Source organism: Ylistrum balloti, unplaced genomic scaffold (assembly GCF_031769215.1).
Source record: "Ylistrum balloti isolate Yb309-2 unplaced genomic scaffold, AGI_CSIRO_Ybal_v1 Utg370898, whole genome shotgun sequence".
NCBI classification, from domain to species: Eukaryota; Metazoa; Mollusca; class Bivalvia; order Pectinida; family Pectinidae; genus Ylistrum; species Ylistrum balloti.
Window position 1 is genome coordinate 200,336 of NW_026782510.1, and position 27,135 is coordinate 227,470.

At 33.8% G+C, this 27,135-nt stretch overlaps 1 protein-coding gene and 1 pseudogene across 1 annotated transcript; one reads left to right on the forward strand and one right to left on the reverse strand.

The window, feature by feature from the left end:
- Positions 1-1,343: 1,343 nt before the first annotated feature.
- On the forward strand, positions 1,344-26,854 carry LOC132559362 (caspase-2-like). The gene is made up of 9 exons (XM_060223972.1): positions 1,344-1,417; positions 3,878-4,110; positions 4,686-4,932; positions 15,404-15,495; positions 15,744-15,947; positions 17,518-17,737; positions 19,055-19,228; positions 21,919-22,028; positions 23,647-26,854. The coding sequence occupies exons 2-9, from the start codon at positions 3,976-3,978 to the stop codon at positions 23,791-23,793; spliced, it is 1,329 nt and encodes a 442-aa protein (XP_060079955.1). The 5' UTR covers positions 1,344-1,417; positions 3,878-3,975; the 3' UTR covers positions 23,794-26,854.
- On the reverse strand, positions 8,298-9,438 carry LOC132559364 (uncharacterized; annotated as a pseudogene).
- Positions 26,855-27,135: the final 281 nt, after the last annotated feature.

The window sequence follows — 27,135 nt, forward strand, 5'->3', positions numbered from 1 at the left end:
ATTTAGAGCAAACAGAGCTCGAGGTATAGATCATATCTTTGATACTTTAGCAGGACAAAAATGCATGTTGATGAAGCTGATGGCAGAGAGTTGTAGCTACCAATTAAAAAAAATCTGGTATATCTCGGTCACAATTAAAAATCTGAGTTTTCCGTACATAGCTAGTTCTCAATTTCCTCAAACGACAAACAATGCCAAGGGAAACTTCAGGGAAATGGAAGAGAAAAGATCCTAAATGGTATCGCTTCTTCAACTCGTAAGAATACATGTGTCAAGTTTATTGTTGTTATTTACTATGTTGTGCACTCGATGACAACTTTTCATTTTTTTCAGCTAAGGTTAGGGTTTGGCCTTTCTCTGGTATCCGTTTATACATAGATCATCTGATCGAGGGAAACTGTAACATTTCTAACGACATCAATGAAGAAGATTGAGACAATCTGTGTTTGAGAAATATCTGCTGTTTAAATCTCCAGTGATAAGATTCTACTTCTCATCTTGACTTTGTTACTCTGTCTGATGACTACATTCTGGACAAAGTAGAACAATTTTCTGGTAGAAAAAAGATGTCAAGATTACAAGATTTCTCTTCCATACAAGGTTTCTGTTGACAAGCAACAAGGATGCACTATGTCTTAGAGCAAAAGGACAAAGTAACGGAGTCTCTATGTACCCTGCATCCAGGTACACGTATCCTGAATCGTATATAAAAAAAACCCCATAAATATCTAAATTTATCCACAGCTTGGTGGAAATGATACATAACATCATGACCACACTAGATCATCGACCAACATTTCAAACGTTTTTAAGGTATGACAGGTTCAAAATGTAACAATCCGACACCAATTTGTAATGAACCTTGCAGGTCGTATGCAATCGCAAGCAGTTCACATGTTTTAGTTACCGTAACACGTGAATTTTGTACAAAGTGCATTTAATAGCAAAGCGTCATATCTCGTTATTATGTAACGTGATATATTTTACTATTTCGAATACTTCAGCGTGAAATTTGAGCACGATCTTATCTATGTATCTTAGTTACCATCTCTGTATTGAGTTATTAGCATTATCATCATTGTCTGTTTTGCTTTGTATAAGTTTATCGCCGTTATAACTGTACACGGCTTTGTTATCTATAATGACTTAAAAAACAGTCCGGTGTTGTCCGTCAATATTTAACCTTTGTTTACAAACTCACCATTATTCGGAACAAGTGATGGTTACCTCATAGAAGTCGGCCGAGGTGTTCCGATTGAATCACCGCGCAGGAAGTGAACTAACTCGTAGAGTACACACGCATCAATGACGTCATTTACATTCTTTAGTACTTTCACTTTAATACCGGAACCACTGAACACCATATTTCTACCGTGCTGACATCAATGATCCGCATTGTTGGCATTGCCTGCGTATGGTAAGTATTTGTAGTTTACAACTAGAGATGATATATTTCTTCAATAGGTTTTAACTTAAATAACTTATATATATAGAGTCACTCTGGACACTTTTTGTTTTGTTTGTGGGGGGACCTATACCAGTTGCTACTTTACCCTTTGGCACAGGAGTAATCGAACGATCTTTATTGGAATTATCGCTATTTTACTACTAAAATGAAAGATGACCAGAAATAAAATAAGATCATTAGGTACACGTTTGTTTCGTAAACGAACAACCCCTTGTCAAACTGGTCGAAGCGATAAATGAAAACGGCCTCATAATCACTAGTTAGAGTGGAAGGTTAGCGAGTCACATTAACTTGCTTTGTTTTGAAGTGGACCCAAGGTTTCTGGGCATGTTGCGGGAATCATTCTTTAATTCACCACATCCATGGTGGATGCGTCTCTACCACTTTTATGACTAGGTCTGTTGACATTAAATTGTCATTTCAGAGACTGAACTATGTATTTGTACACTTTGCTTGTAGATGTAAGCCTCTGTAGGTTGTGGAACAAGAAACATACAATCTTGTTGATGGATATTTATTTTGAGATGCTTACACAACGAGTGAAAGACCTAGAACACAGCACAATACACTCAAACAATCTAAATATTTCAATCACTATTATATAGTATATAAATAGTTATTTATCACAAGAGAAACTCCAGCTTCATCCCATCTCTTGAACTAGCTTTCAATTTTTTGTTAAATGCAATATATAAATGTATGCATAATACAAAATGAATACAAACTAATGAAAGGAAAATATTTAAATGTTTTTATTCTGTTCTTATTATCTTATAATAATAATAATTTTTTTCCATATGACATTTCATAACTAGTGGAGATGTGCTGATGTTTCGTTTTTTTCTTCGTCAAAAAGGAGAAATAAATATTTATCCATTTTTTACATGAAAGAATTTGTGATTTTGTCATTGAATTTTTTAGAAAGAAATAATTGCTTTGAGCTGTTGAACATTTAAACTGATACAAAAGTCCTTAATATTATCAAAATCTGAAGTTTGAAAAATCAAAGGTCAGAATTGACTGTCAGCATGGAGTAAATTTATTTTGGGAAATCTGAGGTTACAAGGCATCTGTGGTAAGGTCTCACTGTATGTTTTTTTAATAATCCTGTGTTTGTAGTTAGGATTGAATTCATGTATAGAAACTTCGAAAAATGATTGTGACATCACGCCATGGATACAGTCGTACTCGAGGATGCGCCATAGCCAACGGGGTAAATTTCGTGGATAATTTTCCGATAAGGAGGTAATTATCGATACATATAGTATGAAAGTGATGAGGAAACCATCCTAGATTTAGTGTGAATTCATGGATACGAAAATATACGCGAAATAACAGATAAAATGACTAAAGGCAAAACTGGAAGTGCAAGAAGTAGCAAGAAATCGGCTTCTAAACTGGGATCCAACTCGAAAGAGTCCTTCAACGACGCATTGAAGGAGGAACAGTATAACCGCAAAATATGCTCGAAGGAAGCAAAGAAGTACATGAAGTGTGATCGATGCCAGAACCTTTTCTGCATCAGATGTCAGGATTTTGATTCGAAGAAATATGACATCCTATCAAAATCAGATACAATGTGGTTTTGCCCACCATGCAGAATGACAGTTGAAAGAATATTCTCACGGACAGAAAAATTGAAGAGAGGTGTAGGCAAATCACGCAAGAATTTGACGATAGAATTACTGAACTTGAAAGAGAGGTAAAAGGGTTAATCTCTAAACTGGAAATGAGCTTGAAATCTGAGAAATCTGCACCAAGCAAAGACGAAATAGTTGCTGAAATTAAAGAGTGAGCAGAGAGAGAAAACAACATAATTCTATTTGGAGTTCTGAAACAGTCCCATCATGACAGAAAGAAACATATGGAAGAAGATGCTAAAGTTGCAGGAAATTTATTAGAAGTCTGTGGAGTGTCAAAGAAAGATAGGCCTAGAAAAATTATACGATTGGGAAAGAGACCAGAGTCCAGTAACGTAACCAATAACAGCCGGCCTATTCTAGTTCATTTTGAGTCACAACAACAAAAGAAAGGAATCTTTAAAAATACCAGAAAAGTAAGAAATCATAGCCAACTTTCCTCAGTAGGAATAAGAAATGACTTAACACATTGTGAAAGAGAATCAGAGAAGGCATTATACGAGGAAGCGAAGCAGAAAGAAAACAATGAAACAGAGGATTATGTATACCGTGTCCGTGGACCGCCTTGGAGTAGAAAAATTGTGTGCCTTCCCAGAAACAATATATAAAGAGCATTTAATTGGCTATACATATGTAATAATTGAGATTCTTTGTTATAGGAAACATCTCCTGATCATCATATAACTTTAGATATGGATATAGAGGCATTTGTTTTGCCAGCGTCCATTATTTACTTATTATTATTACTTATTATATTCTATTTTCTCAGATGCGAACACCCTGATGTCATAGGACAAAAAGAAGAAAGCTTTTAACAAGAGAAATGAAATATAACATATCTATTGGTAACTGCTGATTGACTATAAAATGGAAGATGTGGACAGGAAAAAACTGACTTCTAATAGGAGCTATCTGGTGAAAAATATTTATAAAACAATGAATGTGGTAGACAAATTGATGGATGATGGAATTATTACAGATGGAATGAAACAGGACATTGAGGTTTGCATTAAATTCTTTTCAGTTAAAATTTGTCATTATCTGAAACTATCATACCTCTATGTCTGTTGCAGTCTGTTTATTGTTTGATAAATGGTCATGCACATAGTATACCTAATTTGCACATTGATGGTAACAGTCAGCGCTTATCTTGATACATCGTACAAATAAATTGATAAGTTTTCATTCTTCTGTTCTGTGTATGGTACAAATTTTAGTCTGCAGCTTGTGTTATTTTAAATGTGAGTTATTGACACATGTATATTAGTTAAGTTCAATCTACTAGTTGTAATTGCTGCATCAATTATCTTTCTTCATACCACAGCAACTCTTGTGAAAGATATTGTAAATTTATAAATGCTTACTCCTTTCCCATTTACAAATAATTACACCATATTTGTTGTGTGATATTTCTAAAAGATTGTCTGTAAAATAATTTGGAAGACATTTTCAAATAGAGTTATATCATATGATTCAATGTGCGACACTATATAAGACAATTAATTATATACAATATGTCCTTTAACGAACAGCTTATATAGCTTAGACTTATCATGACTGAAAATTTAAACTTACAGGCAGAGCGTACCAATGATGATAAAAACAGAAAACTGTTAGATATCATTCCAAGAAGGGGACCAAAAGCATTTGAAGGATTCCTCAAAGCTCTTGTTGAATCAGACAATGACTTTGCTGCAGAGAAATTATGTGAAGGAGCTGGAAAAAAATACAAAGTGGTGATGACCTCCAGTCAGAAAGGGATGGTTTCTCCAGAAGAAGAAAACCATCAACAAATGCAGAATTCTTCCATTGTCCTCCCTACAAGTAAGCTTTATACTGTAATGTTTATTTTCCTTTTGGAAAAGAAGGGAATTTTTACCTCCAAAATCCATGATTCACCATACTAGGTAGGTGAAATTTCTGACCTGCTTTTGCAATGAAAAATATTTTTCCTTTTTGTCTCTTCTTTTTTTTCCCCAAAGTACTTTTTTGTTACAGACAGAAAATAAATCACAAATGTCACAAAAGTAATTATAAACTGTGTGTTTATAATCTTGTAATATATAGGGAAAAAATATCAGTTTAATGAATCCATGCAGTTGATTATCAGTGGTGGTGAGGTGGTGTAGTGTAACTTACACACCTTTTGCCATGTGATTTTTGATTGATCTCTGGTGTCCTCTGTTACAAACACCTTCTTGTATATTTCCACTCAGGCCATAAGGAGTGACTGGTAGATATATATAGTTACCATACTTATGTGTATTTGTAGTAAAATAAGTAAAGTTCAGAGAAATAAACATTACTTTTTTACTTTATAAGAAAAATTAGTTGAGTTCCTAGGTAAATAAAGTATAAGCAGCTGGTTCTTTTTCGTTCATGTATATACATGTGTGATCTTTTTTAAACAAAATAAAATACCTTAATTCCCTTTTATGAAGAAAATAAAACTTTTATGAGAATAATGGATAATAGATGTGAATTCTTAACATAACAAGGAAATAAACATCATGTTTGATGATGGGGCATTGGCAGATGTGTTTTATAGTGTCAAAAAAGAAAAAGCATATAACCTTTATAAGTGGTGATTCCTTCTATTCAAATGAGATAAGTCATTTAGAAAAGAACTGTATTTTTATACAGTCTCAGGAGTAGAGTTGTTTCCTTTACTTTAATCAAAATCAAGATTTGGTTGGTTTCTTACATTCCTTGTATGTATACCGCTCTGTGTGTAGGGTATGTGACAAACAAGGACAAACTAAGACTAATGGTCAATCACAATGCTATCATTACTAGTTTAAGAAACTTAAATGGTATTCAGCACAAGATTTCATGTGATGGTTTTTTTTATAAATAAAAAAGTATCAATTTATTTCATATAGAAATTGTACATCACAATTTACCATATAAACAAACATTTGATACACTATTTATGGAAATTCTATATAGATCTAGTCATGATTGGCTTGTTACAAACTATCATTACATTTAGGTAAAACAGAAAGTATTTTATTTGGACCAAAGAGAAAATTAGGACAAGTACCCGAGGATGATTTCAAAATTTCATGTAACGGTCAAAACATTGTTTCGCAATCTTCAGTAAAATACCTCGGTGTTACGATAGATAAATTTCTATCTGGAGAGGAAATTGTCTCCAACATTATCCACAAAATCAACCAAAGACTTAAATTTTTGTACAGAAATAGTAAATGTCTATCTCTAAAATCTCGAAAAGCTTTATGTTCTGCTCTGATTCAGTGCCACTTTGATTATGCGTGCACCTCCTGGTATGAAGGAATTACTAAGAAACTCAAAGGTATACTCCAGACTACCCAAAACAAAATGGTCCGCTTTATTCTTAACCTTGATAACAGAACAAGGATCACTGTCACTGAATTAGAAAAACTAGGCATGCTAAATGTAGAACGAAGGGTCCGTCAACTTCGCCTCAACCATACTTTTAACATCTATAATGGTAAATGTCCACAATATTTATATGAACTTTTCTCTCTAAACAAAAACTGTTGTGGTACTAGATCTGGAACAATGAACTTCTCAATAAAAAACGTAAAAAGCATAGAAAGTTCTTCCTTTTCTACTTCGGCCGCAAAAGATTGGAATTCCCTTCCAGAAAATATTAAAAATTCTAAAAATAAATATCATTTTAAAAACAAAGTAAAACATTTTCTGATGCTACAATCAAAAGGCGAATTTGACAACCCCTTCGTCTACTATTGAGCTCAACCTCCACTTCTTTGCGTCTGGTTGAACGGGTAGTGATGTTATATTGTTGTTCATATTATGTTATATTATTGATCATGTTATATTATTATGTAATACCTCTTCAAATCCCATCCTTTTTCATAAATGCCCTGAAATGTGCCAAAACATTTTATTCACTTTCAGTATTTGTTTTCATATCTTCTATGTAAATGTAATTTTCTTTCAAATGTAGTGCTCTGTTTCATTTATAGTTTTTGAAAATTAAATAAAGAAAATTAATTTAATCTCATTTCCATGGCTTTACATCCCAACCGGAAGGATTACACCTTAAATGAACCCCATTGGAAATAAGCCTATTTTATAGGCTTTATGGGTAATCCAAGGCCAAAGGCATTTTCATCTGGTTTTATCAAATTTCTCTCTTTTTTATTGATATTTCTAAATTTTCAACTATTTTACCTAGAAGATTTGCAAGCGCAGTGTAATTTAATTTCTGTGATACTAGTTTAAACTGTGATATTTTAAGGTATGTGAAATTCTTCTGTGATATCTTATATTTTATAATTAATAATTTTAAGAAATCCACAATAATTTATTACTGATTTTAATTGTTATGGAATTGCTTATGTAATATTGGTAATGTGTAATTTTATTATGCCTTTGACTGAATAAACAATAATAATCACTTACACTTACAATCACTAGCTTGACCATGACTGAGCAACAACAGCTTTGCTTTTGATTAACTGGACAGTGTAAAATATTTGTATATATTCTGAAATTGACAAAGCAATGGAAATCCCAAGAGAAAGTAAATAGTTAACAGACCTGTGGCCAATGCTTTGCATAAAATATATGATCCAGACAGTGACTGAGTTTGGGATTCCCCAACATGCTATATTTAGACAGTCTAATTTTATATTGCCAGAGGTGTATTTCCACCAATTTTGCCTGTCCAAAATGATAAGCCTTAGGAAAGATATTCTGATGCTGACAATAATTCTAATATTAAGTTGTTAGAAAGATTTTTTTTTTTTTTTTTTTGTATTTGTTTATTTTTTGGAAATTTTCACATAAATACAAACATACACAAGAAAACATGACACACACTTCCTCTCACCACTATTCATAATTGCCATGACCATTATATCATTTGTGCATCAGTATAAAAATTCATCTGCAGTATATATATATATATATATATATAAACATACACACCAACCCATGCTCCCTTACACACACATACACACCCACTCTCTTACACACACACACCCTCACCAACAAACAAACACCCACAGAGAGAAAAAGAGAGGGAGAGAGGGAGGGGGGGGGGGGCCGGGGGGGGGGGGGGGGGGGGGGGGGGGGGATGGCATAATACTAAAAAAAAAAAAATCATTTTCAAAATACTATATATACAATGTAGTTTATCAGCACTTCATTAGTGGGTCAATATATTTTTCTTGAAATCACAAATTACAAACTTTCTCCCATTATTTCCAATTTCTTTTTGAAATTTTCCATGGCAATTTCACCTTGACTATTTGCAGTGTATTTTTGTGAATTATAATGGTATTTTATTGTGATAATAAGACTATTAATGTTCAGAGAGTTGTGAAGGCATCGCATCTTGTATATATATTGTTTGATTAGAAGAAGTATTTCATTGTCAACTTTGTCTTTATTGAGGTTTGGTGATGTCAGTCCAAATATGAAAGATTGTTTATTGAAATCAAATGGAATGAATAGAGCTTCTAGTAAAATTTTAAAGCTATCAAGTAGGTTTTGAACTTCTTTACACTCCCACAAAGTATGTATTATTGTTTCAGTTTCTGCATAACATAAAGTACACAACGGAGAAATAGCAAGATGTGATTTGAAAAGAAAGAATTTCTTGTTAAGATATGGTGGTTAACTCTGTACTGAAACCATTGTAGCTTTGTGCTTCTAGTAACAGAAAAAGGAATTTTGTATATTTGATCCCAAGTTAAATCATTCAGATCAAAAACTTTGTTCCATTTCCTTTTCCCTGTTGGTATGTTGTAAAAATCTTTAGAGCCTTTTCTTTTCATCATAAATATTTCTAAATTTGTTGGTATAAAAGGATATGGAGGTTTTGAGTTTGGGATTTCATTTGAAGATAGAAACTTTTTCACAGCTGATAAAATGCTGTGGTAATGAAGGAAGTTTGTTGTCACATCATATGTGTGAAGAATTTCCTGATAACTGTAGAAACTCCCTAATTCATAATTTTTTATCAAATCATTTATGACAATAATATTGTTTTCAAAAAGATTCTTAGAGAAAACTGATTTCTTACCAACAGTTATATTTCTGTTGTACCAAATAGGTGTTTTTAAAATAGAATCTCCTTTTTCGGGTATTTTTTTCATTAATCAATGTTAATTTGTTCCAGGCTTTAAAAAAATCAATCCAAAACTTATTTTAATTTTTTTTCTGACATAATTGTACAATGTCAACACCACAATTTGCTAATAGGTCTATATTAACAGTATTTTTCAGAATTACTTGCCATTTAGCTGTGGTCTGAAAAAGCCTTCGAATCCAACCTAGTTTTAAAGAATCTATGTAAGCTTTAATGTTAATCATTTTCAGGCTGCCACTAAAATAGCTTTGAAAAACTACTTCTCTTTTAACTTTGTCAATTTTGCTGTTCCATAAAAACTGAAAAAGAATAGTATTAAACTTTGAAATAAAAGACTCATCTGGATCTAGTGATGAGATAAATAGGTGGTTAAGTTGTGAAATGAGGAGTAATTTGATAATATGCATTCTCCCAATTGGAGTTAAATTTCTCCTATTCCAGATTTTTATTACAGATTACAGCTTTGTAAGTTTTTTGTCAAAATTCATTTTTGGAATCTCGTGTAAATTAACATGGAACTCAATACCCAAAAGTGTAAATTTATGTCTGCCCCACTCTAAATTTAGCTCAGGAAGATAAGTATGTGTCTTCAGAAAATATCTTACTCCCGATCCAGACTACCTGTGTTTTTGATACATTCATTTTCAAACCAGACATTCGACCACAAAACTTCAATTCAGTAATAGATTCTTTAAGAGATCGCTCAGAACTGTCTAATGCCAAAGAGGAATTGTCAGCATACTGTGAAAACAAAATTGGACACTTGTCTTTTTCAATACCTTTTATATTATTATTATTTTGTAATTTCAAAGCTTAAATTTCTGCGCAAAGAATAAAGATGTATGGAGCAATTGGGTCACCCTGATGACAACCCCTTTGTATATTGAAAAAGTATGATAAGTTTCCCCCCTGATTGATAGGGGGTGTTCTCAGTTTGCCAACACCAATTATCTGGTATGTTATTTTAAGGGATTAAAGTCAGTTTCTAAATTACGGGGGTGTGTTCCCTTTACGCCAACTTTCTTAAAAACACATATGGCAGTTGGTGTTGTTTTTACCATTTAAGTCAACAAAATTGGGGTACCTCATGGGGGCTCTGGGGAACAGCTACTGTGGAGTAGTTACCTGTGACTTGATAGTATTTAGCCTTAAATGGGGATATTTTCAGATTTTGAATTGAGAATTAAATTGAAATGTTAGGAAAAAAGAAGATGTTTTTGAATGCTACATTATTTAAATTTAAGGACAAAAAAAGAATTATTTGAAATTTATATTGTTCAATAAAAAAAAAGAATTATTTGAAAATTATATCATTTAACAATAGAAAAAAACCATTATTACTTATCACACTGAACACTCCAAGCCAACTGCACTCTGTATAAATACAGCGACTGCATCATACTTTATATTCATACTTTCACACCATTTATTGTTATATTTAGTTGTTTTAACTACTGTAGCACAGATTATAACTGATGATGAGAAGTCCAAGCTGATAACCTGAATACTTATCACACTGAACACTCCAAGCCAACTGCACTCTGTATAAATACAGCGACTGCATCATACTTTACATTCATAGTGAAACACTCATATCAAGTAACATGGCAAACGCACAGCTGAATTTGAAGTTCGTAATCAACAAGAAAGGGGGCCAGAATTTAGCCTATAATGGTTTCATCTACAGAATCATACGCAGAAATGGTGAAAAATCTTGTCGAGGATCCCTCTCTGCCCTTAACAACATACCAGTTGCTTTTGGAAGACAGGAACACAACCATCCAGCAGATCATGCAGAAGTTGTAGCACAGCAGATCAGAAACAGCATCACCAAGAGATGTCTTGAAGAAGTCAGACCCATACCAGCAATATACAAAGAAGAACTCCACAAGCTCCGAGATGAAGAATGGGATGAAGACTGCAAAGCGGTGGTACAGCGACTGCCTACCTTCAATACAGCCAAGTCGTCACTCTACAGAGCCCGCCGAAAGGAGACCCCAGCGCTACCAAAGACTCTTTCTGACTTCAGACTGGAAGGGAAGTGGACAGAAACATCAACCGGAGACAGATTTCTTCTTTTTGACGACCGATACCAGCAGAACCGAATTATAGCCTTCGCCACTACGGAGAACCTATGATATCTCTCAACTGCCGACACATTCTACTGTGATGGAACATTTTACATGTGCCCGAGCTTGTTTCATCAGATCTACAGCATCCATGTGGTTATTGATGGAAGGATGACGCCAGTCGTATTTGCGCTACTACCAGGAAAGAGTCAAAGAATCTACACTCGACTGTTTACCCTACTCAAGGAACACATGACTCAACTATACCTGCCTTTCGCCCCAACCCATGCATTCGCCGACTTTGAAGTAGCAGTACACAACGCCATTCGCCAGACATTCCAAGGAATCACCATGAAAGGCTGTTTTTTCATTTCACCCAGAGTGTATGGAAAAAAGCACTGACAACTGGACTGCAAACTCTATACCGTGACAACGAAGATGTTAGGACCCTCATCCGCCGTGCAGCTGTTCTACCACTGGTACCCATGGACTGCATAGAAGACGTATGGTTACAGACACTAAAAGATCTAGAAGACGCTGAAATACCACAGAACACAACACCTTTCACAGACTATGTTACAGAGCAGTGGGTGGAAGGAGACAGACCATTGCAGAATCACTTCCAAACAGATGGACCACGAACAACAAACAACCTAGAAGCCTGGCACGGGAAACTAAAGAAGAAGGTGAAACACGCTCATCCGACTATATTTGCCATCATACAGACATTCAAGGAAATGGACAATGCCGACGTCATCAACAGAATGCAGAGAGAAGCTGGAGGAACCACCCGACCGCGTGCGAAGAAGCACTGCAACATTGACCCCCGCCTTACAACACTCAAAGAAAGATACGGAAATGGAACCATTGACCTGATGACCTACGCTGATTCAGCATCACAGCTACTTCATCTTGGATAAATAGACTCTGTGCTTTATGTGAATATTAATTAGTGCTACATACGTGTTTATGAACATTCTAATAATTAGTGCTGTTAGGTATTTAATTTATGAAAATAATGCTTGTATATCAAATATTGAAAATTGAAAATCAATTGATAAAATTTAGTTTAGTATGTATATGTTGAATTTAGTGCTACATTATAAAACTAAAAATAAAAAAGTGATTTCTGTGCTTAATTTAAATGATAATATGCTTATTAATGTTTATTAATTGTAATCTTCATATGGTCTATCATTAATGTCATATTAATAAAATAAATAAAATGTGTTAAGTTTATATTATGTCTGAATTTCTTATTACTTACCTTAAAAACTGTTACAAGTATTTATCAGATATATTTACCTGAGTTTACCTGTATACCACCCCAAGTACCCCTTCTTGGGGCCCCTCAATTATCTTGAACAATAGAAAAATAATCCCTTTGATGTTCTGCAGAGTTGGCGTAAAGGGAAACAGCCATTACAGGTTACCTGTAGAATGTCTGTTTACCTGTGGGAGATACTTAGTGGGCAAACATTTTGACTATAGACTTATACAGTGGTTATTGTAGGCTAATATAGTTGGTTAATTTTAGAAATTGTACATTTACATTAATTCTATTTAGCATTTTATAAAAATGATAAATTTATTTATTGTGACGGAACATTTTACACCTGCCCGAAACTCTTCTACCAGATTTACTCAATACATGCACAGATAGACGACACATGTATCCTTTGGTCTACGCTCTACTGCCAGGAAAGACACAGGAGATCTACACCAGATTTTTCACTTTGTTGAAAACGACCATGGCCAACGTCAACCTCCCACTCAACCTGACGACTGCTTTCCTGGACTTCGAGATAAATGTCCACAACGCCCTTTGACGAGTCTTCCCTGCACTCAACATCAGTGGATGTGTTTTCCACAATACCCAGTGTATTTGGAAGAACGTCCTGACCATTGGCCTAAAGATACCCTACCAAGAAAACGACTACATCAACCACCTTGTGAGATTAGCAACAGTACAACCCCTTGTACCACTGGACCGCGTTGAGCATGTTTGGTTCAATGCCCTGGAGGAACTGGAGGATGCTGATGTACCCTGCGACAAAACCCGCTTCACTGATTACGTCGTCACTCACTGGATAGAAGGAAACAAACACATGTGGAACCATCGCGACACAGAAGGACCCAGAACCACCAACCACCTGGAAGCCTGGCACAAAAAGCTGAAGAAGAACCAACACTCCCACCTGAATATCTACACACTGATCCGGATATTTCAGGAGATACAGGCAGTCAACGAGATTACCAGGATACAGCGCAGTGCAGGAGGATCGTACAGACTATGGGCCAAGAAATACTGGACCATTGAACACATACTCGCACAGCTGAAGGAACGTCTTCACAACAACGGCTCGAACCACAACAACACAATGGACCTGATAGATTACGCCAACGCAGCTTCTCACCTTGTTCATCTCGGCGACGAATAAGTGTTATCAAGTGACTCTGTGTACTAAAAGTGTGATACTTCAAAGTATGACAATTTAATAACTTTTAATGCTATTTTGTGTTACATGTTTATTATACAATTACATTAATGATATAAGTGCTATTTGTATTTATCATTCACAATATTAGTCATTTTTTATGTTAATTAATATTGGTAGTGCTACTTATTTCACTTGTATATATGTTTTTTAAAATGTAAGTATATATTATGAAGTATAAGATGAAATTAAAAATATTTTTTTTTTACTGTATTAATTTCTTTTATTTTTATTTTAAGAAACTAAAGTTCTATATACATATGTATATCATCTTTTTACTACATAGTAATTTGAAAATATAGATATGTTATATACAGGTATATTTATCTGTACAGGTAAATTTTTACGGGTAACAGGTGGCACTTTTAAAGAGCAGACTATAATTGTTTTTCCTTTGTTCTCCATTTTCTTTCATCTAACTGGTGTTGGCAAACTGGCACACAACCATTGATAGTTGCACTAACATTTTTATGGAAGACTTTGACCCAATTTATTGTACCAGTTTCAAAACCAAAGAAATTTAAGACCTTTTCCACAAAAACCCAAGAGACAGAATCGAAAGCCTTTTCGAAATCTATCATTAACAGCATATCAGGGATATCATTTTCTTCAGAATATTGCAATAAATCATAAATTAGTCTTGTATTTTCCCCCATAAATCGCCCCGCTAGAAATCCAGTTTGATCTTTGTCTATAATTTTGTCTAAAACAGTTTTAATTCTACGTGTTATTGTACCAGAAGCTATTTTATATGTAAGTAATGTGATTGGTCTCCAGTTCTTTATAAAGTGTCTGGGTTTATCCCCCTTTGGTATGCATGTAATAATTCCACGTCGTTGAGAAATAGACAGTTCACATTTTTCATATCCAGAATTTATAGATCTGACAATAAAATTGCCTAAGTATTTCCAAAAACATTTAAAAACTCAACTGTGAAACCGTCTATTCTAGGACTTTTGTTATTTTTCATGTTGTTTAATGTTTTCCCTGCTTCTGCTAGAGTTATGGTACCCTCCAATGTTTCTGCTTCCTGTTTATTTAGTTTGTATACATTGTGATCTTTGAATAATTCATGTAAATTAACATCCTCTATCTCCCTATCAGCTGTATACAGCTTTTCATAAAAATCATGAACTTCATGCAGAATTTCCTTTTGCTTTACAATTATCCTCCCATCTTCTAATTGCAATTTAGGTATTATTTTTGAAACAAAATTTCTGTTTTCTAAATTGAAAAAATAGTTTGTGGGTTTTTTCTGCTTCTTCAATCCATTTAGCTCTTGATCTTATACAGCTGCCTTTAATTCTATGTTCTCTAATTCTTTCCAGTTCTTTCTTTTTAGATTCCAATTGAACTAAATCTGTGTTGTCTTCTTCTTCAAGAGTTTGGATATCTTTTTTAAGGGTATCTTCATCTAAATTTTTTTGTTAGAAAGAGTTCTTAGAAGTACAAAACAACCAAAAATTTGCCAACTACTGCAGAATATCCATTTAAGACAAAACATTCTGCTGGCTTCTTTAAATCAATAAGAAATGATTTTTGTATTTGCAGCAGTATGATCATGCATAATTTTAAGTTTGATTATGTGTGATATAAATAGTAATGTTTATAATTTGTTTCAGAATGGCCGACTGAACAAGACTGTATGACAGACTTTTTAGTTAAAAAATGTAGTGAAACCAGTACAACACAAAAATTATGGCACAGTGACAGGGTAAGTATGGCTATGGTAACTGGTGAGGTTTCCTACCAAATTGCATTTATGTATAAATTTGCCTCTTAAGTTTGAAAAAAAATTATTGATAATAGACCACTATCTAGGGTTTTTTTTTTATATCTAAGATAGATAAAAACTAAAATGAAGTAAAGATCATCTAGTGAATTCTCCCATCATTTATTAACTCCCTCAAGTGTTGTGAAGAGTTTGTTGTGAGATTATGTGCTTAATTTGTCTCCTTTCAGTACTACAGAATGAAGAGTAAACCTCGTGGACGGGTCTTACTGTTCAACAACTTCGTAGATTTAGATTTTAGAGTGAAGAAAGGTTTAGAATGGGTAGTGAAGCTACAGAGGCGAGATGGAACTGATAAAGATGAACAGAGTGTTAGGAGATTATTTGAGCAGCTACATTTTGATGTTGAAGTAAAAAAAGATCGGAAAGTTGAGGTAAATAAAACATGATGTTACAGGAACTGGGAAGGTTTATAGTCTTGTCCATCCATCCTTTCACCTGTCCTTTTATCCATCTTTCCATCCTTTTTCACTCTATCTTTTCTGTCCTCAATATCATACACAACTTGTGACCGAACATGTGGCTTACCGGTAATTCCTAGAACATCAGTCAATGTGAGTGGGGCAATGTGCCTTGTATAACCAAAAATAACTCACTTTGACCTATATTTTGACTTTTGACCTACAAATGTACATCAAAGGAAAGCTGGTCTGGGATCCAAATTCTACACAGTACGTCTGTTTACTGGAACTTTATACTTGGGTTTTGGGTGAATTTTGATCAGGCATTGTCTCAGGTACCACTGTCACCTAGATTAAGATCTTTTATTTATATAAAAGAATGTGCTTGTCTGGGCTTCATTTCCTTCAATATTTAGCCATGGGTTGAGTTATTCTTTGTGAGGCAGTAAATAAATGTTTCAAAAGTAAGTCAATGTGATCTATATTTTGGCATATTACATATCTCCCACACTTTTGAACAAATTTGGTCTAGAGCATTCTGTTGGTGGCAGAAGGGTTGAATACAGAGATGCCAACCACTATGATGTTGGCGAAGTTTTTCCGTTTTTAGTGTCCAAATCCTGCCTCTTATTTTATATTTAATTCTCTTTTCTTTAAAAAAAAAGATATCTTTGTCATGTTTTTTGTTGTACAGAAATTGCATTGCCACTGCATGTAAATTCTTCTAACACTGGTTCTTGTTTTGTGTGGCAGAGTGCAACATTAAAGTATCAATTGTTTAATTACCACGTGGATAAACACGAGTGTACAAATGTGCCAAGATGGCAGCAAACAAGGACGGCACATCAACTGGACCACTGTGAACATGAAATTGAAAGCACAGCATGTGCAAAGTTTCAAAAAGGAATTCATGGAAAAATATCTGTCTATTGTTACATCACAAATTAGTGTACACCATGTGTTCTGCATGATTTGTGGTACTAATTTCATGATTTGTTTTTCATTTATTTGCATTCAAACATTGCCCAGGACTTGATTATTGCGTATTTGTACTGCAGAATACACTCTTAAGCCAGGAGAATGCTTTTCTGAGCATGTGATTTTCAAAATTTGGCACTGGGGAAAGACCCCATTTTTCAGTCACCACAGGTTGGCATCTCAGTGAATATTAATAGGCAAAAAAAAGTTTATCTTTAAAATGCAATTTGATCTGAAGCATAATTAGGTCAAGGAGAATAAAATCTGTATAAATCAAGGCCCTAGTTTGAGAGGGGCAGGGTCAAATTAGAAAAAAGTGTAAAAATCCCCTACTGGAGTTTGGATAAAGGAATTATCACCAGACTAATCCATTATGCTCTTTTATTTTCCCAATCAGAAATCAAGGATTCTGATGAAAACAAAATTTTAGCAAAAAGTAATGGAAAGAAGAAACTGGTAAAATGTTTTTAAAAAATACACATACAAAAGTTTATGTCATATGAAACACTAAAAGAATATAAGATTTATTTTTTTGATTCAGAAATCTTGTCTTTGTTTCCTTTAGCAAATGAAATCTGACATTGAAGAAGAGAAAACACATCCTTTCCATAAGTCTGCTGACTGTTTCATCTTAGTTTTCCTGAGTCATGGTTCAACTGAAGGGATCTATGGAATAGATGGTAAAATCCTTCCTACTGCTGAAGTGAAAAGATCCTTCAATAACAGGAACTTCACCAGTATGACGGACAAGCCTAAACTAATTTTCATACAGGCTTGTCGTGGAGGTAAATCAGGTCTTCTACAGCCTTTGTTGAATCACAATTGATATTAAATTTCAGTAATGCATCAACTTTCATTCCGTACCTAAATTTCATCATTACCTACTCAGTACAGGTCTCATACATACTAATATAACATTGTTGCATATTGCAACCAATATCACAGTGATTATTTGACTTCATATGCACTTTGCATGAAGTCATGTGAAAGAGATATGGAGCAACCTTCATATTGACATCAAGATAAGCAAAGCACATGTGCAACCTCTAAATGGCATAAATGTGATTCCAAATTTATATTCTTAGAATGAGCATTGGCTAAACAATTCAAAATCTGTGGTCCATATGAAATTTTTTTATGATTTGCACCATAATTTGATGAAGGGGAATCAATTTTTATAAATGATGGGTTTCAGCCCCATGGGATGGAAGGGGCAGGAACCAATTCAGAAAATAAGGCAAATTCTGTAAAATCCTTCTTCTGTAGAAATAGCAGGATTCTGTCTGAATAATGCTTGAGTAAAGCATGTATAAGGGGTGGGTCTTGGCTTTCTGGGGCTTGAGGGGTGTGACTTAATATGGGATATAGAGCAGTTCTTTAAAAAAAAACCATTTGTTTCTTCTGTAGAAATGCTTGAATGTTGTTCCATAATGGTCTAAAACATGTGTGGCTGGATGGAAATCAACTGTACCAACAATGAGTCTCGTCTTCCGAAGGACGAGAGGGGCAGGGCCCAATAGGGGAAATAGAGCAAATTCTTTAAAACCCATCTTCTTCTGTAGAAATATCAGAATTCTGTCCTAATTTGGTCAAAATCATTCTTAGGTGAAGGGGAATCAGTTTTGTATAAATGTTGGGTCTTGGCACTCTTTTGTAAGGCAGAATAGTGGAAATAGAGGAAATTCTCTAAAAATTGGGGTTTTTTTTTGTTGGAATGCCTTGATTCTGTCCTATTGTGGTCTGAAGCATACCTATATATTGTTGAAAGGAACATGACTTTTTGTCTACCAGGAGTCTGACATCAGTGATGTGGAGCCCAAAAGGGGAAATGTTACTTTTTAAAAATCATTCTCTTGTACAAGTATATTTTCCTAGGTTGGTCTAAAGAAATTTTTATGAATGATGAATCTGACTTCTGTTTGAATACAAAGCCAAGACCCAAGAGGGAAATTGTTTCAGACATTATTTGTCATATTCGGAAATCTTTGTTAACTGAATAGCTGAATTAGCCAGGTGAACAATGCAGGGCTCTATGGCCTCATGTTCTTACTTGGCCTGTCTCCACTGGAGATGTATATGATTGTGTTCTTTTTTCCTCGCAGATAATTATGACAGTGGGGCGAACGTGGCTGACAATGTGGCTGATGCAAAGAAGTCAATGGCTGCCCTAAATCTCAATGCAGTACCTCAAACTGAGACTATCGACCAGATCGACAGCCAAGTAGAGAAATCACCATCTGATGCAGACATGTTTATAGCTTATGCTACAACACAAGGTAAGTTAGAAAGATGAATGAACTTTTCACAGAACATTTCTAATTCTGTGATAATCTATGATGATAAAAAATATAATAATAAAAAGAAGGTTTATGTATTTATCTGCTATCGAATAACAGCAATATAGTTGAACATCTGTGTATAGGAAAATTGAAGGCTCTGTCCCCGGATTGAGACAGATTAAGGCATGTAAAATTTACTGCTTCACTGGATGTTCCTCACTGCTAAGTTGGTTAATCCTCTACAATGTTCTGAAGTATAATGGGCAGTTTACACATATGTGTCCCTTCATATACATCAGATTTATGGTGTAAGGTGACCCTAACATGACTGCTTTTGAAATAAAAAGTGTGTGCGCAAGGTATCTCATGAACCCTGAACATGGGAATATATCAATGTGTTCCCCCTGTTCTTTTTGTTTCTTATTAGCTTTCTTGGCCTGAAAGGCCAAATGCCAAGTGGCATCTGGCTAGCATCAACTTTAAATTTAACTACTTATTTTCAATAGCCAAAGGGCCAAAAGTCATCATATTTAGCTGGTAGCTTGACCAATATCAAAGGTCACAGGGATTGTATTTGATAAACAAATTCTTTTAATTATCTGACAGGCAAAGAATCACAATATTTGTCAAATTGCGAGTTCCTGCATGGGATGAAAATTTACGAAATTACATTGATCCATAATCAAAGTGACATGAGTAAAATTTCTTAAAATGCTCATACAACTAACTGCTGATTACAAATTAACTGAAAGACTTAGAATAAAGATATCTAGTTTATATGTTCCTCCTGACCAATATATAACAAAAAATTACCTTGACCTGTATTGTAAGTTAAGGGGTGAAATTAACTAAATGATCTGGAATGTGGTATTTGGTTCTGAGGTGAAGCTGAACAAATCTTCCAAAACAAATAATCACCTGACCTATTTTAGAGGTCATGTGGGTCAAAGTTGTTAAAACACTCCAAATAACTTCAATTGCCTATAAATGATTCTATTGTATGTATTGACACAGGATCCATCAGTTGTCTATAAAAGATTCTGTTGTATTTATTGACACAGAATCCACCAGTTGTCTATAAATGATTCTATTGTATTTATTGACACAGGATCCATGAGTTGTCTATAAATGATTCTATTGTATGTATTGACACAGGATCCATCAGTTGTCTATAAATGATTCTATTGTATGTATTGACACAGAATCCATGAGTTGTCTATAAATGATTCTATTGTATGTATTGACACAGAATCCATGAGTTGTCTATAAATGATTCTATTGTATTTATTGACACAGGATCCATGAGTTGTCTATAAATGATTCTATTGTATGTATTGACACAGGATCCATGAGTTGTCTATAAATGATTCTATTGTATGTATTGACACAGAATCCATGAGTTGTCTATAAATTATTCTATTGTATGTATTGACACAGAATCCATGAGTTGTCTATAAATGATTCTATTGTATTTATTGACACAGGATCCATGAGTTGTCTATAAATTATTCTATTGTATGTATTGACACAGAATCCATGAGTTGTCTATAAATGATTCTATTGAATGTATTGACACATAATCCATGAGTTGTCTATAAATGATTCTCTTGTATTTATTGACACAGGATCCATCAGTTGTCTATAAATGATTCTATTGTATGTATTGACACAGCATCCATGAGTTGTCTATAAATGATTCTATTGTATGTATTGACACAGAATCCATGAGTTGTCTATAAATGATTCTATTGTATGTATTGACACAGAATCCATGAGTTGTCTATAAATGATTCTATTGTATTTATTGACACAGGATCCATCAGTTGTCTATAAATGATTCTATTGTATTTATTGACATAGGATCCATCAGTTGTCTATAAATGATTCTAATGTATATATTGGTTTCTATTGAAGACAAATAAGGTTTATCATGCAGCATAAGCATTTTTTCACAGTTTGTTTGTGGATTAGAATAAGAACTCCTTTGAAAGCAGTGATGTATAATGTTAATTAATGTGTTTGTGAAAAAATTTTTAATATGAGAAAGGGATACAGGTCAATTGGATTAGATGCAGCATATGCAATGCTGTGCTGTACAAGTTGTCTGTGGTCTACCATCCATTCATCTTTTAACAGTTCTTTTAGAGATACTGGATGTATCATTCTCTAATCTTATATGTAAAATCCACTTTGTCCATAGTTGTGAATGTGCGGTTTGGAACAGATCAGCAAAACAAAATGGCTTATAGGCAACTCTCATGGATTTGAAAGACAAAGATTAATGTCACTCTTCATAATAAGAAATTTAAAATTTTATGAGCTAATATGAAGAGTAGAAATGGGGACAAGATTGGTAAAATATCCAACTTTTTAAGAACAAAAAAGATTAATATACAATGGTGGATTCCAAGATCCCTCTGGAATCTCTTGTCAATGGTGAAGAAGTTGGGTGGTACAGGTGGTTGACTTTGAATTGGATGAGATGAAAATATACAGTTACTGTATACAGGAAAGTAGTGCTACAGTTAATGTCAGACTAGTAGGCCAGGGGTCCCAGTTCTAATCCTTGTGGAGGCATCAAAATGAATAATGACCTCTGTTACACTGTAATAGTAGTTTACCTGAAAATGAAGATAATACAGTTACAATGTATTTATTCATTTTATGTTTGTTTTTGTTTTTCACAGATAATGTGTCTTTTCGAAATGTTCTGTTTGGATCTTGGTTCATTCAGGCACTAGTTTATGTCTTCAGGAACTATGCCTGTCAGACAGACCTTCTCACAATGTTCACACTTGTAAGTATACAAAATTGATATCTAATTATCAATCTTTTTGTACTAATCAGCATTATCAGGTCCCATAAAAAGCACATCAGTTTCATGTGTTCTTTCTTTAAAATAGGTCTTTCCCTGACTACAGGGGCATTGATTCAATGTCTTCCTCTCGATTGGTGTTAACAATAAAACAAAATGTACCCCAAGAAATAATTTAAAACTGGTTCTCATACCTTTGTCTCCTTCATGGTTACGCATGTAGTGTTTGCAATCTGACTAACATCAGTTTGATTAAAATGCAGTGCAGAATTCTTGCTTCAGTACTGTCTACATTAAGATCTGACAACAAGTGGTAAGTGGTCATATTCTGGTGATCTTTTTCATTAGCCAATCAAATTACTTCTTACTAATTCTTGGAAGTGAATGAAGGTAGGTGAAGCAGCTTGCATAATCCTACTAGAGCATTAAGTAATTTTGACATAACATGTCTACTTATGATATGGTATGTTTACAGACACTAATGTGGAAAGTAACACAGTTAAATTAAGATCTGTATTTTAATCAGGTTATCGTATAAGCTGTGGCATTAATGTCTTTTAAACATTTTCTAACTAAAATAAAAGATGCTGTAAAATTCTTTTTCTAATTATGGAAGATAAAGATATTACCTTGTTCATCCATCCTGTTGTCCGTAAAGATTTCTTGTTTTCGCTATTTCTTTAGAAGCATAGGGAAGGTTATTTTCACATTACATGTGTACGGATAACCTTGATATTTAGTTGTACGTCTTTTTATTTTGGGACTGATTCAAATTTCAAAATAGCAAAAAGATGGCCGACTTGAATTTGGTCAGTAGTAATTTGTTATTTCCTCAAAAGTACAAAGATGGTTCATTTTCAAATTTCTTATAGTGAAGAGCAAAGTCGAGGAAAAGAAGAGAGAGGAAGGGGAAAGATAAAAACTTTTGAAAACCAAATAAAGATCAAACAATGTTGTACCCCTCTGAAGTCTCTTGTGTATTCAATTATATATTGGGGAATGATATTCTCCTTTTGATATGTTTAATTCTAGTTTTTGGTAAAAATGAAATTTAGCATTGGATATACAGGTTCTGACTTTGACCCTAATTTACACTATACCCAGTGTAGTAAGACATGGTTTTAGGATGAAAAAGCAATAGCTATCAAGTTTCATGTTTTGAATGGGTTCAAAACCCATTGTATCATGCTGTTCACAGAGAAAAGAAGGGTAGACAGTTACAGCCAGCTAATCCCAGTTTCATGACTCTTCCTTAGCTGAAGGAATTTCCCTTAACTTATAATTCCTCATAGCAAAGCTTTACATAAGTTAAGGAAATTTCCTTAAATCTAGGTTTTTCCTTAACTTATGTGATGCTTTTCTATGGAAGTTAAGGCAGATTTGTGAAACTGGGACCTGTTCACGGGTGATCAACCTAGACCACAAACAGACCCAAACAAATAAAAACTGGCTTTTCATGGGATGAAAAATCTGGCAAACACACAAACAAACAACTTTAAGTTGGCTGCTCACAGGATGGTAAACCCAGCACATAGAAAAACCCAAACAAACTGCTAATGAATGATTAATACATAATGATAATATGTTTTGATAATTACAGGTAAATGAGTTAGTGTCCAAAGGTCGAGCCCGGGATCCTCAAAAGAGAATTGCAGTGGCAGTCTCGGACTTCAACAGTACACTTAGGCTCCAGTTATGTTTTTTTCCGGGATTGACAGAGCTTGTCACTCACTCTCCACAAAATTGACAAACTTTGTATGTGTTTATGGCCAAAAAGTGCTTACAGTATACAGTGTGGCCTCCTTGTCCAATGGTCATCAGCATAATATTAAGAATCTGAGAACATTTGTAAAGTAGTATTATTAGCTGAGTAGCTGTTTTGGGGAGAAAAAAAAAAAAACTAAAATACTTTCAATGTTACAAAGATAAACTCTTCATCTATATATTAAAAATTTTGCACTACTTAGTGCACTCTTAGCCTACCATCATCTGTCCATCCATCTGTCTGTAAACAATTTTTGTTATCACTATTTCTTGAGAAGTGCTGGATGGATCTCACTTAAAATTATAATGGTGATTTCTCTTTGTCCCAACTTGTGCCTATTTGATTTTGGGCAGGTAAGAAAAACAATATGGCCAACGAGCAGTGATCTATGATTTTGATTTTATAAGTTTGTAAATATGGCTATTTCTTGAGAGGTACTGGATGAATCTTTCTCACATTTCTTATGTAGTTTGCCTAGGTTCCTAGTTATGGCCATTTGATTTTGGGACTGCTCAGAAAAACAAAATGCAGACAGATGGCCATCTTTGATTTCCTATTTCATAATGGAGGCTCCCCTTGGTCTCTAGTTGTTTCCGGGGTATTTAGGACTGATCAGATAAACAAAATGACTAACAGACAGCTATCTTGAATTTTACCTTGTAAAACTTGTTATCACTATCTCTAGAGAAGCACTGAATTGTATTGTAGGTCCCCCTTGGTCCCTAGTTGTGTAAGTGTGGTTTTGAAAGTTATCGGAAAAACAAAATGGCTGACAGGATGGCTTGTTAAATATTGTAATCATTATTTCTTTAGTAGTCCTGGATTGATATCTCTTTCATTTTATATGTAGGTTTCCCATGGTCCCTAGTTGTTCTCATTTGAGTTTGAGATTGATATGAAAAACAAAATGGTTGATAGTAGGCCATCTTATATTTCAACAATGAAAGTTTATTATGGCTATTTCTTGAGAAGTACTGTATGGATCTCTCTCTAATTTCATATGTAGGTTTCCCTTATATCTCTAGTTCTGAAAGTATAATTTTGGAACTCAAAAACAAAATAGCTGACAGGCGATTTGGCACTTAAAGATTAATTGTGCTTTATCACCAAAGGAATGTTTAGATTTTGTATCATTAAGAAGAAGTACAGAGGATAGAAAAGAAAAAAACCCAAATAAAATGTTTTCTTACATATTTCCTTATCATACATTGCATATGAGTTCAGCCAAAAAATTCCCAATCTGTTGATTGGTTGTTGAATATGATATGACAAATCAAATCAATTTCTTCATCCTATTTGAAAAGAAAAAATGAATGAAGAAGTTGTGTATTTTTTAGACCAGTGTTTCAGATTTTTAATGTATTGTTTACCTTGGCTAAGGTCTGGCTATAGGGTACTGTGACTCTAAGCTAAGAATCAGCAATGCTGTAAATAAAACTGAGATTCTTCTAGGCTCATTTAGATATGCTGATTCACAGTGATAATCATGTTTAAGTGTATATAATGAATGGATCAAGTGCTGTAAAAATTTCAGCGTATTTTGTGTATAGATCCATTGTCCAACTTAGATCACTTAGTGTACAGCTCAACACATCCATCATTTACAAAAATATCTTGCAGGTATTATGGTCCAGCATAGGGATGTTGAGAAAATGTACTCTAAACTTTTGCATTGAGTTTGTCATTCAGATTTAATGCCAGTCAAACCTGGGGTATAGATACATGGCTTAATGAAACTGCCAAATACAAAAAGATTGAATATTAAAATTATTGGTTCAGGTAATGAGTTACATAAGAATGATCTAAAGCTGAGAATGTCTGTAGAAGAACACAAATGTATTGTTATTATATTTGTAGTCATGGTTATATATCTACATTCATAGGTTGAAAGTATTTTGTAGGTCAAAGGTGATCATTTGTTAGAAGAGTAAATTTTAGTGCTGGTGGATGTTACGTAAATGTACATAGATATGAAATATTAAGGCTGTTAATGGTTTTTATAATACAATGTACATTTCTGTATATGTATCTGGGCTTATACATACATCAATTCTGTGAATTTTTGTAATCAAATTTAACACATGTAGACATACTACAGTATGTATAAGGGTTGACTATTTAGTCATGCTACATACTACTATATATGAAGGGTTGATGCCTTGGATGTCTCCAGCTTATCAATGCCAAAGTTTTGTTCACATGATCAAAATTTGGTAGATCATCTTCAGTTCTTTTTTGTTGCATTCATTAAAATTGATAAAAAGTGAAATGAGTTTTCCATTGTTTGTTTCAATTCTCATTTCACCTACATATAAGAGAGAAAGGGGCATTACTATAAAGCTGTTAAGTGAATAATACTCTGTTATGTGTTTTATATCAGTAAAATCATTGTCAGTGATCTCTTACATGCAGCTTGGCCATGGTAAAGCCATAGAATTCATCAAGCTATGTCGCTTGGGTCATGAAGCAGGATTTAAGTCCAAAATTCATCAAAAATGACAGTACAGCAAACTTGATACAGCCTGACCATATTAACAAATGACTTTTAATCCCAGTCAGTCATTGAAAATTTGAGATATCAAGAATGAAGTGACTTCTATGTTGAATATCATCTTTGCACTTCTACATTTTATAATTGATTACATTTTTTTTTTATGTAAAACTAAAGTATTTGTATAACTTTTCCATTATGATTTTTGACACAGTAACAGTGATTACACTCCAAGTAAGAAGATATAAAAACTAATGCCTGATGTAAACACTGTATGTGTGGAAATTTTTATGTATGCAAAGATCGGTTTTCATGATAATTCTTTGGTACTTATTAACATAGTGTTTTTCTAGGAGATTATGAGTGTTGTATGTTCAATACAAATAAAAATATAAATAACATGAAAGAATTTGTTATCTGACCTATCTCACTAGAGTGATGTTTTTAAAGAACACTAAGAAAACCACATCGTGGTGATCTCTTGTTGCAATTGACCTTAAGATCGATTATACATGTATTTATGATTTCTAATAAAATTCTGACCAAAATTAACAGAGTTTTAGATTTGTTTTTTTTGTAGTTTTTCAAAATGAAAGCCTTTTTTGGCATGAGCCTTTTAGCAAGTTATTTGAAATGCTGCCATTGGAGAAGTTAAATGAACAGATTTGATAACTCCATTTGTGCCATCTGACGATGTTGAAGAATAACTTCATGATAAAATGAACTTCAAATAGTTCAAAGATTAGTTCTATGTCTGTATCACTGTACTTACTATTGTAGTACAATATGTCTGTATCACTGTATTTACTATTGTATTATAATATGTCTGTATC

What these genes read in the sequence shown, in the direction of transcription:
- LOC132559362 (XM_060223972.1), top strand. Translation starts at nt 3,976, where the DNA reads ATGGAAGATGTGGACAGGAAAAAACTGACTTCTAATAGGAGCTATCTG. An exon ending in GAATGAAACAGGACATTGAG is followed by an intron (nt 4,111 to 4,685) that starts GTTTGCATTAAA and finishes TTAAACTTACAG; the next exon opens with GCAGAGCGTACCAATGATGA. An exon ending in AGCTTATGCTACAACACAAG is followed by an intron (nt 19,229 to 21,918) that starts GTAAGTTAGAAA and finishes TGTTTTTCACAG; the next exon opens with ATAATGTGTCTTTTCGAAAT.